Below are 15582 nucleotides of genomic sequence, written 5' to 3' on the forward strand. Positions count from 1 at the left end.
ACTATCATACTTCAAGAATAGATCTGCTGCCATAAATGTTCCGCAGCTGATTACTAGGTGCAACGATGAGCATATTCCGAGAACTCTCACACCACTTATAACAGCTTACGATGTCTGTCTAGATTCAACGTACTCATCCCATCACCATAGTCGAGCAGTAAGACCAATATCAATATGTTTGAAGGAACATAAATCAAATACATGTGAGGAACTTCTGAATCAACATTTAGATTTAGTTCGGGAGGGTAAAATCCCGAATCTAGACCCAAATCTAAATCGAGAAAAGAGAGCGGCCTAATCTCGAAGAGTTTGTGGAGCCACGTCAAACATCTTCCTTGGTGGATATCGACTTGACTAATGGCTGAACCGATCTCCACATTCACTCAAGATTAGTTACATAAATTTATTCATATTCAAAAACTCCCAAGACGGAGTGGGAGAGAAAAGCAATGAAAACCCAAGCAAAATAAAAGAAAATCTTGAGCTTCCCGCAGAAGATCTTTAAATGTCCAGCGCTTAGAACCGACTAAAATCAAGTAAAAATCTTGAATCCCATGTTCGCGAGAGATATGAGGCAGCTTCAATTCGAAATAGATATAAATCGTTTGTTCTCATACACCAGGCAATTCTTGTTTGAATAACATAAAATTGATTTTTTGGATTTGACCATATTTGTTGCAGTTTCTGAATTTGCTTGTTGGTAGCCTTGATTCATGGTAGGCGCCGGGGAAGGAGAATGAAGACAAGAGTTCACAAGCATTTAATGATGAGTGATTATTGAACTACTGAAGCATGAAAATTTCGCCATGGAAGGCCACGAATGATTCAAGTGCATTTATTGTGTGTTTTTATTGGACTTTATTTGTGTACTTTTTGTCGCGTTATGTTTGTTAGAAGATGTGTGCATGGCTCTTTTCACGTGGACAGCTTGGCTCTTTCTTTTTCTTCATTAAATGTTACTTTGGCCTTGGAGGAGAAAGTCATGGGTGATTAGTTTTTTTCTGAATAGTGCAACTTTAGCAATAAATAGAAGACTTGAGAAACTTGCGAAGCATTGTAAACAAGCCACAGAACTCCAAGTGAGCTTTGAGTTGTAGCATGAGTATTTTGCATTCGAATAAAACAAATTCTCCCTCCAATCTGTATTTGTTCCCTTGTTCTAAATTTTCAAAGTCGCCATTATTGTTTTGATTCCAACAACTCTCGTCTGATTCCGTGAAATTAGGCTTTATTCCACTTGTTTTCTGAAAGTTGCAGGCCTATGGCAGGGCTATTGACTCTCCCGCATTTTTGGGCATTTCATATTTAGTATAATAAGCTTGGCAATATTTGTTTGTGTGTTCAAAATTTGTTGTCTTTACTACAGTTTTCGAGGGGTGCTTCTAAAATCCTTGAGGAATTGTTCCTTGGAGGGACGGTTGCCGTTGAACTTGGATCACAAACATAAGATCTTGACTGTCTGATGAAGTCATGTTAAATGCTTGTATGTGAAGGCAGTACAGAAACAATTGTTTTATTTGACAGCTGGTGTCATTTACCATTGCATGTATATGCAGTTCCATCATTCCCGGGGGATTTTTTGCTTTTGCTGATTAGTCCCTCTTCTTTTTTAAACAATAATGAATCAAAAGGACAATTTATTGCATTTTGGGGGGAATTTCACTTTTGTTGAATTTAGTGAAATCTGCAGGCTACATATGAATTACCAGTCGTTAAAGGTTCTTAGAGTTGGATGATGTCAATCTTCAATTGTAATGATTTCTTGCTGCCATCTGAATGTCCTCTATGTTTGCCATATGATTTGTTCTGCTTTCTGTATGATCTTTTAGTACTATGAAATAAGTTGGTAGTCTTCCTCAAATGCAGAGGAGATTATTCGGATGGTCGATAAAGTTTCTGTTGCTGATCAACAAAAGCAAGTCCAATACTCCTCCAGCAGCAGTTGATTCTCTAGTATCAAGTAAAGCTCGTCATCGCAGAGGCCTTAGTTTTGCTGTAGGGGGAAGTGGATCAACTGAGAGAAGATCTGGTGGGTTCTTTAGCCCAAATCTCATTCTTTTCCATAAAAGCAAGCATCGAGTTCTCATTCCTTAAGATGGATGGCCTTGATGGACTGTCCATTATAGTCATTTCTAAGCATGTTCAGTTGCCAGAACCCCAAAGGGATAACCTGCAGGATCATACATGTACGAAGTCTATGCTGTTAATCAATAAGTTTGCGTTAACTCTCAGTACCTACTTGGCTTGCATTTTGACGGTTTTTGATCTGCTTCATTTCAGCGACGAGAGTTCGGCATGTTGGTAGGGACAAGGCATAGACGATACGAGATGTGAACAATATTAGCAATCAGGTTGGCCTTCGCCCTGAAGTGGAATTGTACTTGCTGGAATTCCTGGGGATGTATCATATGCTAATTATGAGAACTTAGGCGTTTTCAAAACGGAAGTTCTCAGTTCGGTGCTTTGAATGTGCTTCAAAGGGATTTTTATCAGCTTTCTCGTTATTGGGTGAAATTTTAGATTTACTTGTTTTCGGTCGGTGCAGGTGAGGAGTCTCTAGTCAAATTCATGCTTGCTGTTAGATTTAAAGTAGTCAAAGAAGTGCCAAAGTTCCATGATCTGATTCTACTAGATTTGGAAAAACACTCTCACAATCTTTCAGTTTGCTAAAACAATATTAGGAACAACACCGATCTTTCCCCATAAGAAGTATTGAGGAATGTGTTTTTGAAGACATAAGCTTGGTCAAACTGGAAGATGTTAGATCATATCTGCATAGGAGTTTTTACATTCTGGGAAGACATGTTGGAACTAGGAAACACCATCCCTTGTGTAAGCTTGCATGAAAAACCTCTATTCCCTTCTTTTGTTGTTGCTTGATGCTTTACATGCAAATGAAATATTCAGCGAATCAAGAAATGTCAAAGCTTCCTAGGACTATCACATGTCTAGTTACGGATAGCGCTTTCTCTCTTTCTCTATGTTCCATCTATCTTTCACGTGCTCAATGTTATGGTACAACACAGAGTATCGGTGAACCAAGTAATGTTAAGCTTCTTAACAGCATTATCCAATTGTCCAGCTAGTATGGCAGTCTCTATTTCTCAAAAAGCCATATGGTATCTTCCAAAATGCTCAAAGTACGTAACTTGTGCCATACAATAGTCACAGGATTGCAGAGAACAAGTGGAACACACATAAAGCTATGCACTCAAATATTGTTTCTTGCTTTCTCTAGTGAATTTTGCTGTGCGATCTGCCATGGAACCAAGTCCTTCAAAAGTCTGGCTATTGCAGTTGCACCAGCTTCTGTCTTCTTTCGGGAGTGTTCCACGATCATTTTCCATAGGGAATTATTATTCTCCTGCTTCAGAGAATGATCTTTACGAGTTGACTACAGGAGCTTATCCGTGCTCCTCAACTTCATTCCTTTCAAACTGGATTTAGGAGCAACAGCCATGCCACAGTTGTTTCCATCATGAAAGGAAAATCCAACGGGAAGAAACACAAGTCAAATAACCAAATGGCATGTCTGACAAACTGCTGGAACACTATTAGGACATACACATGATGAACAACAACACATTCGTGAGCTCAAACACAGAGCTAAGATGTCCACATGATTTCGGAAGGATTTCGCAGGAAAGGATAGTCAAAAGCAACTTAGCATTTGAGAAGCTCTCTTCCGAGGTTTAGAACAACTCGGGCTACTTCAAACAGTTTCCAAGGATCCACTTCTTCAACAGATTTGGTCCACTGGTGAGGATCGCTATTTTATCCAATACGAGTGCATTTCCAAATTTTCTTAGAAAATTTGCAAATAAAAATACTAATACAGAAACTACAGTTTCAGACTAAGATAAACAACACCAAATCAAACAATCACAACATGCTTGAGCCAAGTCATACACTCAACTAGGTGCAGGATTTTAACTACGGAATTATGCCATATGAATATTTTTTGAATATCCGTTAATCTAATTACAACAATACTCATAATGTCATCAACAAAATGGTTAATTGCTTGATTGAACATAACACCAAGCATAATGTCTACACTGCTAGTATCGATAACAAATACAAGCATATATATGTCTCACCATCGATTGCACCTGGGTTGGATATCAACACAACAATTTTAATTACAAGTCATGTCTATCAATACCTGGATCCAATACATCTTATCCAACAATTGCCTAAATCATGTATTTGGTCGAAACAGTAGACATGGTAATGACATGACAAAGGCTAAATGGGGTAAGTCACTGTCATTGATCTGATATGGATTTCTTAGAATATCATTACTTATTTGAATAGGGATTTCCTTACTGGATCGAGGGCTACAGAAGGAAAAGCTACGACAACACGTCATTCAACCTCGTAAAACAATTGCGAAACAAATTACTATCCCAAAACTTGCTTTAACATGCTCAAAAACTTCCCTGAAGACAATACCAGCAACACACCAAAGCAATTGATGTTGTAGCTTACAGTGTCACTATTCCAATCCGGCATCCTATGGCCAACGCAAATGCATTTTGTTGTTACTCTTACCTCGTTTCTTTTGCCACTTTCCATGCTCTTTTTCCAAATAATTGAGCATAATTGCAGCATGCTCAGAAGCTCTATGACAACATAGAAGTAGTTGGGCCACTTCATGCCATTTGCTTGAATCGACTACCTTGATATTTTGTGATCGCTTCATAACTTCGATGACCATATTTTCCAGTACAAATAAAAATGTCAACATTCTTGAGATATTGAGCCCAGCGCTTGAGTTTCTTCTTCATACGACAAGAATTCTTGTTCAAGATTTCCTTAGAGTCTAAGTCAGATGCACTCTGCACACGGATAAAAGATAGAGTGAACTTTCCAAATAAAATACGATTTAGTTACCACGCTTTAATAACCTAATCAGCCGAAAGAACAATCATCTCTTGTCAAATCAGATCTCTAGCCTATAGTAACCAGATCCAAGGAAATCGTGTATGAGGGAAGTGAAAATTCGGACAGACGAGTTCATCAATGCAAGCACAATCTTTTAATCGTCATCATCACAATGGCATTCACAGAGAGAGAGAGAGAGAAGAGGAGCAAGAGTCCACATGACAGCCTTGAAACTTCCAGAGCATTATGCTAGTTTCACCGTATGAACGGACTCAAGGAAACAAAAGATGGGAGAGACTTTGGATGCTACATTCCAGTGAATTAGAGTTTGGGAAATATACCGAGGACGGATCATATGGCTTCAAAATTATAAACAGCTTCTCCAAATTTGGTGTAGCTGCCAGCATTTTCACTATAGCAGGAAAGCTAAAACTGGGGACGGGCATGTGTAGGGTCAGAGACTTGCAACTCGGCAGCGAAACCTGCGCGTCTTCTATCTTCAGATTCCGCGTAACCTAGTCACATCAAAAGAAAAGAGTCAAATCACCAAGAAAAAGGCATGGGGTGACATTCTTATGTTAGCAAAATTAGCCTGGAATGATAAAAACATAGATTATTCCCTCAAGTACATCACAATCGGTGCTTCTTTCCTCATAGAAAATTCGTCAATATTACCCCCAAAATGTCCACAAGCTTTGGCAGATTGATGCTCACTATCCTAAGTGAAAAGCTACGGGGAAAAGATAATGCCATTATGAAGCAAGATGACTATGCTCACCCAAGCCCACCAAGAACCGAGAAGAATTCGAGTAGCATTCTGCAGCTTGGGAAACATTTGCTTCAGCAGGCAGATACTTGATATGGATGGAACATCGAAATCTAAGTCAGCTTCAAGTAAGGATGGTGCTTCCACAATTCTTATCGACTCATAAAAATAGTGATCTCTCACACACAATGACAGTAATCGAGGAGTCGAAATCTGCAAAGGGAATGCCACATTATTTTCAATCACCAACTCTTTCAAACTTGTTGAATGAATTCCTTTTATACCCCGACATCTTTTCAAATTCAAGTATTCAAGAACAGGGCTGCCCATCAAAATCTTCCGAAAAACATCATCACCCAGGAGCATGGATTCCATGGACAAGGACTTAAGCGAACTTCAATTGATACTTTCGCTAGATGAGAAAAGGCAATCACTCAAACATAGGTTAGTCAACGAAGAGCAATTATAAAGCGGTGGAGACAACGTGTAGTAGCCCAAGCAAATAGTAAAAGTGAGAAGTGTTGAGGTTGATGTCTTGTATTCTGTTATTGAAGAGATTATGAGGCGGTTCCGAAAGGCCCCCTACGACTGGACAACACGGGGGTCCCGCTCCCCGCTCACCGGGCGGGGGTCCTGGGGGGCCGCCCGGGCGGGGGTCGCGGGGGCAGCGCCCCCGAGCCGCCGGAGGCGTTTTATGTTCAGTTATAGAAGGTTTTCTATGGAAAAATTAAATATTTTAGGCTATGTGGGCAATTTTGTAATTTGTGCCATGTAGGGTTTCGCTATATATGTTTAGGGCGAAACGGATCTCTAATATATAGAGAGGGTGTGAGAAAGAGCGGCTGTACACTTTTCTACGTTATTAGTGAAACAGATCTCATCTCCCCGTGGACGTAGGTAGGCGGAACATCTTCACCGCCGAACCACGTAAATTCTTGTGTTGTGCGAATTTCCATTACTTTCTTGCATCGTTGATAGGATCGAATTTAGATATTCGACAAGAAGAAATTCTTCCACTTGATGATCAATCGCAAAGCGAAGCCATGAATCAATCGCAGAAGAGTAGAAGCGCACGATCTCGACGTAAAGGTGGAACTTTTTCACCTTAGCCCACGCATATTGCGTCAAAACCCCGTCCACGAACGATTCATCATAAGAAGAGCCGAAGAAAGAGATGGAGAACTTGAGATCCAAGACAGTGGTCCAAACAAACCGCCACCTTATCGACAAAACACATGTTTTGATGGCGTCCTCCGTGGGCAAAAAGGAGAAGATGTGGTGGATTAGGCAATCGGGCAGCAGATCGATGTAATCCTCATCATCTTTTCGGCCCGAGGTCCGCTTCGAAGTACCTGCCATGGCTTCTGTCGTTTGTTTTCTTTCTCTGATCGATGGAGCGTGGACTTGAGTTGAGATTGCTTCCTTAAGTGATGGCTTACACTCGGTGGGGGCTCGAGCGACGGTAAGGACAGCAACCTCCTCGTTGGCTGCAAGTGTCGGGCCGTCGGCGCGTGAAGCTTGGAGTGAAGACCAGCGAGGTGCCGAATCGGGTGACGGTCGGTGCAGAGCAGCTCGGTTGGTTCTCGGACAAGTGCGGCTACTTCACGGTGAGGAGCAGATTGAGGTGGGACGGGAGGTTCCGGCCTAGAGCGTCGGCGATGCGAGCTCGGCTTCGGAGCGTGAGGAGGCTCACGGTTTCAGAGGAGTCGCGAGGAAGAAGATGAAGGACAACGAGAAAATATTGGGTGGCCCGGCCACGCCACGTCACCGTTCACCCAGCCAATCACAACCGGACACGTGTCTCCATGTCAGCCATGTCAAGCCCACTTGCTTTTCTCGAGAAAAAGTTTTTTTGGCCTTTTTTCATTTGAAAAAATCGTCTTTTCTAGACCTCCCTCATTAATTACCCTTTTTCCGCTTCGGAAGGTGGAAGACGTGAAGTGACGTCCCGCTCCTTCTCACCAAAGAAACACGACTCTCTTCTCTCCCTCTCTTGTTTTTGAAATTTGGAGCCTTCGGCTTCACACTCTGCTCCACTACTCGTTTGGTCTTTTGCTCCGGCGCTCTCTCGGTCGCTCGCTCTTCCTCTAGTTTGGCGCACACTCGCTCTTGCTCGATGCTCCTTACTCCGATGACTCTCCTTTGGTCTTTGCTCGACCGCTCTTTCAATCTGTACTTCGGCGCTCGCTCATCGCTCGTTGGGTCTCGAGCGGGATGACGTTGCTTCCACGAAGCGGATTCTCCTCGAAATTGACGACCAGCCGCTGATCCATGGGGGAGCGCAAAAGGAAGTGTTGCTCCTCTGGAGTCGGCGGCAGCAAAGAGAGGGAACGCGAGCATCGTGAAAGAACCGCTCAAGCATTCAACTAGAGAAGAGGTGCTCCTTACTCCTCCGACGATCGTTTGGTCTCTGCTCCAGCGCTCGCTAACTCTCGGGTCTCTGCTCCTCACTCGTGCTCGAGGGTTTTCCAGTGCGGAAATGGATCAGCTTCAACTTGACCCTACTAGGCAAGACTCACCCGTTACTCCTATACAATTGATGGATACATAATCCGATCTAACACATACTCAAAAATAGCGGAAACATGCCCAATAGATCACCGGATTCAACGATCGACGAAGATACATCACGAGGACATACCTTATTGATCACCGATTAGATGCCCTTTGCGATCTCGGAGTTTTCCTCTGTCAAACGACAATCGACGATGGGAGGAGCGTTCTTCGTTCTCTGTTTTCTTGAAAAGTGACAGAATGAACAAGCGTGGAGAACGATGGAGACCACGTCAGTTATTGACGTAAAACCAACCAACGTGACTTTTCACGTTTGAGCATATAACTGCTCAATGGGGTATGGTTGCCCGCATGGGCGCACACCGTATCTCCTGTAGACCCCACTTTAATATTTAATCTAATATCTCCCCCTCGCCCATGTAGGGCAAACAACTCCTATTTGTCCACGGAGGACTAACAACTAAACATTTTATCTTCGCAAAGTTCATATTGGCAAATAACCCGTGCGACCAGCATACACTGAGAGCTCGTTGTCATATATCCGTTGGGAGTACATGACAGCTCTAAAATTGGACATAAAAAGAAATGAATTGTATGTTGTACCCTAGATCGATCGGTCACATATAAATTTCTCACTAGATCTCATTTTAAAATTGACATATTATATTCACAATTATGATCACACTAAATAATCATAATTGACCGGTCTGTGAATATAATTCATAATGTGACTTAAAACTCCAAATCAATCTTCCTCATTCATTAGATCTCTCAATCTCGGTTCAGCTCGCTTTTCTAGAAATGTCCCTTTAGATCGAATCAATTTCATGACCATAGGCAACACCCTAAGATAGCAAACACTAAATAGAGACCTTGAGAATAATGAAGAGTCATGAGGGTACTTAAAATGAGGAATTTTATCCTCGAGAGTCTCACACGGCACATAGAAGTTGAGATCAAAAAACTCTTGCCTACTCTCATTGGTCGATAGTGCATACGTAATATGAAATACGTATTACGGTATGTTCTCCTTCCCTATGGAGCGTATGTCTTTCTATTTTAATACCGTACGGATGCTCATCTTGACACACTCAATGTCTAACTTGAGTTCACGTAACAACTCCAGCCAAGAGTTTTCATCGGAACTCTCATCCGGCGTTTAAGACGGATAAAGCGAAATATGCGGGTTATTTCACTTCCGGACATTGTAAGTAATAAGTCCTCATCTTAACATCATGTTAAGGCGGTATTAGTATTTTAAGCTTGAGCTCTCAATTATCACCTAGATAATAAGCTTAAAATTGCCTCATCTCTATTCACTACATAAATAAATAGAGGCGGTTACCCGTGTGAGTGGGCTAACCTCTCATCTTTCCGACATACCTTTTTAACATATAGTGCACCAAGCATTAATATGCATGAATATCAAATAAACTTATAGACTTTAATATTGATAAACAACATCATCAATTATTAACGTTCGGGGAAAAATTACAAATATTCAATACATTAACCTCTACCGAGTCCTAGAGTCTTTATATGACCAAAGAAAGCATCTCTAGGAATTGGCTTTGTCATGGGATCTGCTAACATTCTATGCGTAGATATATACCGTAGGTTCACTTCCTTTCGTGCTTCCATGTCCTTGACATAGTTATACTTAATGTCTATGTGTTTGATCTTACTATGAAACTTAGGATCCTTAGTATAAGCCATTGCTGCTTGACTATCACAATAAACCTTCACAGGTTTTGCAGCATCTCCTGTAACACCCAAACGATCCATAAATCTTCTAAGCCAAACACCTTCTTGTGCTGCCGCTGATAATGCCACGAACTCGGCTTCCATGGTGGATAAGGCTATACACTATTGTTTCTTCTTGCTCCACGATATGGCGCCATTATTCAGTAAGAATACATTTTCAGAAGTTGATTTTCTCTCATCCAAATCTCCTCCCCGGTCAGCATCGGTGTAGCCCTCTAGGTGCAGATCACTTCCTTGATAAGTTAGCGAGTAATCGGCAGTTCCTTTCAGATACCTCAAAATTCTCTTAACGGCAATCCAATGTGCTTGACCTGGATTGGATTGGTATCTACCGACCAATCCAACCGCATAACAAATATCAGGTCTTGTACACATCATAGCGTACATGAGACTTCCAATAACACCGGCATATGGAACATTTTTCATACGTTCTTGTTCTTGTGGAGTCTTAGGACACATTCTTCTGCTCAACCCATTACCTTTTGCAATAGGAGTATCAATGGGTTTGCAATCTTGCATACAAAATCGTTCGAGAATTTTATTGACGTACGTCTCTTGCGAAAGAGATAATGACCTTTTCGAACGATCTCTCGAAATCTTAACTCCGAGAATGTATGTAGCTTCACCCATATCTTTCATTTCAAAATTAGAAGATAGCCAACTTTTGATTGTCTTCACAAATTCCATATTATTTCCAGCAATCAATATATCATCAACATATAATGATAAAATTACAAAGTGACCTTTGGACCTTTTGATATAGACGCAATTATCTTCATTAATTATTTCAAAATCATATGCCACTATGGCATTATTGAAGCGTATATACCATTGTCTTGAAGATCGCTTAAGGCCATATATCGATCTCAAAAGTCGACATACCTTTTGTTCTTGGCCCTTTTTAACAAACCCAACGGGTTGTTCCATGTAAATCTCTTCATCTAATTCTCCATTGAGAAAAGCAGTATTTACATCCATCTGATGTAATTCAAGATCCAAACTAGCCACTATTGCTAGAATGAGGCGAATCGAGGTAAATCTTACCACGGGAGAAAAAGTATCTTCATAGTCAATTCCTTCCTGTTGGTTATATCATTTCGCCACAAGGCGTGCCTTATATTTCTCAATTGAGCCATCAGCCTTACGCTTTATTTTGAGAACCCATTTGCTCCCAATGGCTTTGCGTCCTTTTGGAAGATCAACCAGTTCCCAAACTTGATTTGATTTCATTGACTCCATCTCTTCTTTCATCGCTTTCATCCATTTTTCCTTATCGGGGCAAGATAGAGTCTCATTCACATTTCTTGGCTCATCTTCATCCAATGGAGAGATCATGAAAGCTTCCCCTTCAATTTCAAAGCGTCGTCGAGGAATGCTTTTTTTTACTAGTTCGTCGTGGAGAAGATTGTACCAAGGGTACTTCTTCCTCCAATACGCTCCCACTCGGACCAGATAATGGCATTGATTCATCAAGTGGTTGCAATGGAGATCGGTTTGTATTCAACTCCCCACCTCTCACATTGTTTCCACTTGGATCATTATGTCCAATAATCTCATTATCTTGATCCAATGCTTCAAATGGGGAACAATCTTCACCTATTTCGCCCTTTCTTGGAAATTCATTCTCTAAGAATGTAACATCTCGTGATTCAAATTCAGTCACATTTCCACTTTCTTGCTCACCTATGAACACATATCCTTTTGAGTGTTACGAGTATCTTATGAAGATACTCTTTTTGCCTCTTGGTCCTAATTTTCCATATTTATGTAAGGACTCATGAGTATAGGCGGCACAACCCCAAGTTTTGAGAAAGCTTAAATCAGGCTTTCGACCTGTCCACAATTCATATGGGGTAGAAGTGACTGATTTGGAAGGCACTCGGTTAAGTACATAGGCAGCGGTTAATAAAGCATCGCCCCAAAAGGCAATCGGTAAATTAGCTTGTGCCATCATGGACCTAACCATTTCAAGTAGGGTTCTGTTTCGTCTTTCGGCAACACCATTTTGTTGCAGAGTGTATGGAATAGATAACTGTCTATTTATTTCCTTTTCATCACATAGAATTCTGAACTCATCGGATAAATATTCTCGACCTCGATCGGATCTCAAAGCTTTTATTTTCTTATCTAACTGATTTTCCACTAAGGTCATAAATTTCTTGAAGCAACTAAATGCTTCTGATTTATGAGATATTAGATAGACATATCCATATCGAGTATAATCATCAATAAATGTGATGAAATAAACAGCATCATGCCTTGCCCTAACATTCATCGGACCACGGATGTCGGTATGAATTAATTGCAATGGAAATTCAGCTCTTGTCCCTTTTCCAAATGGCTTTCTAGTTGTTTTTCCCATTAGACAATGCTCATAGGTAGGCAATTCAACTTTCTCAATATTGCCTAATAAGCCATCTTTGGCTAATCTATTCATTCTTTGTTGGCCTATATGACCAAGTCTAGCATGCCATGTATTCACATCATTCTCATTAGAACTAGAAGATGCAAACAGGGAATAACATACATTCACACTAGTATGTTCGATATCCAATACAATGAAGCCATCCGTGAAATAACCAGAACCATAAAAAGTCGTTCCTAACAGCAAATCCACACCATTGTTATGAAAATTCATCCTAAAACCAAGTTTGACTAATACCAACACAGAGACAAGATTTCGACGAATCTCTGGAGCGTACGGAACATCATGTAGAAATAAAGTGCGTCCACCACGCATGATAAGTTGGCAAGTGCCAATTCCTTTCACTTCTACTCTGGAATTGTTTCCTACATAAATCAATCTCGCTCCACTTGGAATTCGTCGAAATTCCACGAACGTATTTCGATCTCCGGCTACATGGTCTGTGGCTCCTGAGTCTACAGTCCACAAAGGATGAGATTTAGTTAAAAATACAGAACTTGATACATAACAAACACTTTTAAGTGTGTTAAGAGTTTCTACCTTCTTCGGCTCACCACGGTCGCGAGCGAAGTGACCCTTCTTGCCACGGTTGTAACATTTCATCCTCGAAATGTTCTTCTTCATGGGACGTTTCCCTTTTCCATGCTTCTCAAACTTTGGTTTCTTGCCGGACGGTTCAACTCTTTTGCCTATCCACTTCTTGAACTTTCCAGGATGCTTGCGCTTGAAGCCCGAAGCTCCATGTGAGCTAGATCCAAGAACATATACATCGGATTGTATCTTAGCCGCCAGAAGGCGGTCCTCCTCTAGCTCCAAATGGCGCACAACATCCTCAAAGGTTATGACGTTCACATTGTGGGTCGGGTTCACCTTCATGTGTTCCCAATTGTGAGGCAAAGAGCGAATTACAGCCTGCACTTGTTGTTCATCACACAACACATGTCCAGCATCCTTTAGCTCACTAATCATGTTCGACATCTTCCTCAAATGTTGCTTTATATTCTGCCCATGTGGCATCTTATAAGTGTCGACCCCGATTGTAAGCTGCCTCAGCTTGGTGACAGAAGTCTGACCAAATCTAGCCTTCAATGCATCCCACATGTCTTTAGCATTTTCATGCTGCCTGAATTCCCTCATGATGTCATTATCCATACTACTCAACAACGTAATGCGAGCAGTAGATTTCTTTTTCTTCCAGGCAGTTAAGGCTTCTTTGTCTCTTCTGTGTTGTGCGGTATTGCCATCCTCTGGCTCGGTCATGGTCGGGTTAAGAGCTTCCAGTGCCTCTAGTTCTTCAAGCACATCTTGGATTTTCATACTCCAGATTTCATAATTTTCTCCATTCAATTTCTCACCCTTGTTGAGCTCAGCAACAATATTCTTAGATGTCGTTGCCATAGTATCTGAATATAACATTTAGCACGTATTTAAAGTCTATTTGTATGCAACAAATGCAATCATATTCATGCATCTCGATTATACTGGTATATAGTTTCAAAAAAGAATTCTAAAATCAACAGTTCACTAAGTTCCCCATCATCATCCAGATTTTCTTATCTAAAACCAATACCAATACAATCATCACTTTGTGTTCATCATACAGTTACTAAAACTTATGAACACTCCCACTCGAAATATATACACATAACATAATGCATATACAAAAATCATCAATACAACAATCACAAGTCCCTAAAAGTCTCCTAAGACATACAAGAAAGGAACTAGCTAAAAACAAAAGTCTAAATATAATAACGTGTGATCCTCCTAGCTCCAGTTTCAACATGAGCATATGTAATTTCTTTGGTACAAGGAAAAGAATAATTAAGGTCTCGAGGAGGATTATGAATCAAATCGGGGGCCAAAATCAGCTCCTTTGGACAAAACCTTTGCGGACCCTTGCCTTTACGCCCGGGCGCATTCTGTCTGCGCCAAGATATATTCATTGCAAGCGATGACGTCTTCATCGCTCCGATCCTTATAAAATCGTGTAAGAAATGTAGCACGGATTTCTTATATGTGGCAGCATCATTCCACCACGCGCTATTCATCAAACCATGCCATTCTACAGGTATAGTGTTACGTAGTGCATAAAATGCATCTACTGGAGTCATTTCTTGTCCAGCCCATACGATTTCTTGGATCATTTCGTTGACCTTAATAACATGAGTTATAATGTAAGAAGTATTATCCCATTTATAAAGGCCCAATTTTGTAATCTTTTCCCTTAGAGCTTGCCGAGCTTGAGCTCTCCTTGGCCTTTGGGGTGTTCTCGCATTTCGTCTTACCCATTGCATTGTTCCCGCAACGAATGCAGAACACAAATGGATTACGAAAATCCAATTATTTTGTAACTATTATGAACATATCATAACAAATAAAATAATAGGTAAAACACGACCCCTTAGTATTGACCAACAATACTTTTTTTTTTTGGTCAACGGTCAAAGTCAACGGTCAACGGGTCAACGGTCACGGGTCAACGGTCAACGGTCGCGGGTCAAAGGTCGGACCGGGTCGGGTCTGAAACGGGTCGCGAGTCGCGGGCCGGTCCAGCAAAAAAGAAATGGGCCGTGTAAAATAAATGGGCCGGATCATTTTTTTTTAAACAAAAAAAGAGACTGGGCTAGGTGTTGGGCCGGATCTGGCCCAACAAGCCGCGGGCCGCAGGCGCGCGCGGCCCGGGCCCCCCACGTGCGCCGCACGTGCGGCGCGTGGCCGGCCGCGCGCAGCCCCTGGCGGCGCGAGCCGGGCGCGTGGGCCACCGTCCGGCATCCTCCGGCGACCAAATTTTCGCCAAAATTTTCGTCTCTTCGAGACGAACACGATGGTATATTCATAACTCAAAAATGGCGAACAAAAATGGCATAAAAAGGGACGAAACGCCACGGCCTCGCGGAACTCCGCCCCGTCGCGGCGCGTGGCGCGCGTGGGGCGACGTCCGGCGGACCCTCGTGGCCGGCGACCACTCAAAACGATCGTCTCGATGAGCCCGTTCTACTGGTATGTTCAATTTATTATTTTGACGAAAAAATCATAATCAAAAAGCTATGAACAGAAACTTCGTGATTAGGGTTAAAAAAATCTTCAAAAAACGCACCATATCAACACAAAACGATCGGGAATCAAGTAACACATGCTCTGATACCAATGATGGATACATAATCCGATCTAACACATACTCAAAAACAGCGGAAACATGCCCAATAGATCACCGGATTCACCG

The 15582-nt window shown here is 41.6% G+C and overlaps 1 protein-coding gene across 1 annotated transcript; it reads right to left on the reverse strand.

Moving 5' to 3' along the window:
* Positions 1–4655: 4655 nt before the first annotated feature.
* LOC115727584 (F-box/FBD/LRR-repeat protein At2g26030-like) lies at positions 4656–7012 on the reverse strand. The gene is made up of 4 exons (XM_030657824.2): positions 6758–7012; positions 5666–5866; positions 5229–5402; positions 4656–4841 (listed from the first exon to the last, which is right to left on the reverse strand). The coding sequence occupies exons 1-4, from the start codon at positions 7010–7012 to the stop codon at positions 4656–4658; spliced, it is 816 nt and encodes a 271-aa protein (XP_030513684.2).
* Positions 7013–15582: the final 8570 nt, after the last annotated feature.

This window comes from Rhodamnia argentea, chromosome 3, assembly GCF_020921035.1.
Source record: "Rhodamnia argentea isolate NSW1041297 chromosome 3, ASM2092103v1, whole genome shotgun sequence".
In the NCBI taxonomy this organism is placed as follows: domain Eukaryota; kingdom Viridiplantae; phylum Streptophyta; class Magnoliopsida; order Myrtales; family Myrtaceae; genus Rhodamnia; species Rhodamnia argentea.

Coding starts and splice junctions, on each gene's coding strand:
- LOC115727584 (XM_030657824.2), bottom strand. CDS start 7,012: ATGGCAGGTACTTCGAAGCGGACCTCGGGCCGAAAAGATGATGAGGAT. Junction 5,403..5,665: donor TCGGTTCTTGGTGGGCTTGG/GTGAGCATAGTC, acceptor TGATGTGACTAG/GTTACGCGGAATCTGAAGAT. Junction 4,842..5,228: donor AGCCATATGATCCGTCCTCG/GTATATTTCCCA, acceptor ATCCGTGTGCAG/AGTGCATCTGACTTAGACTC.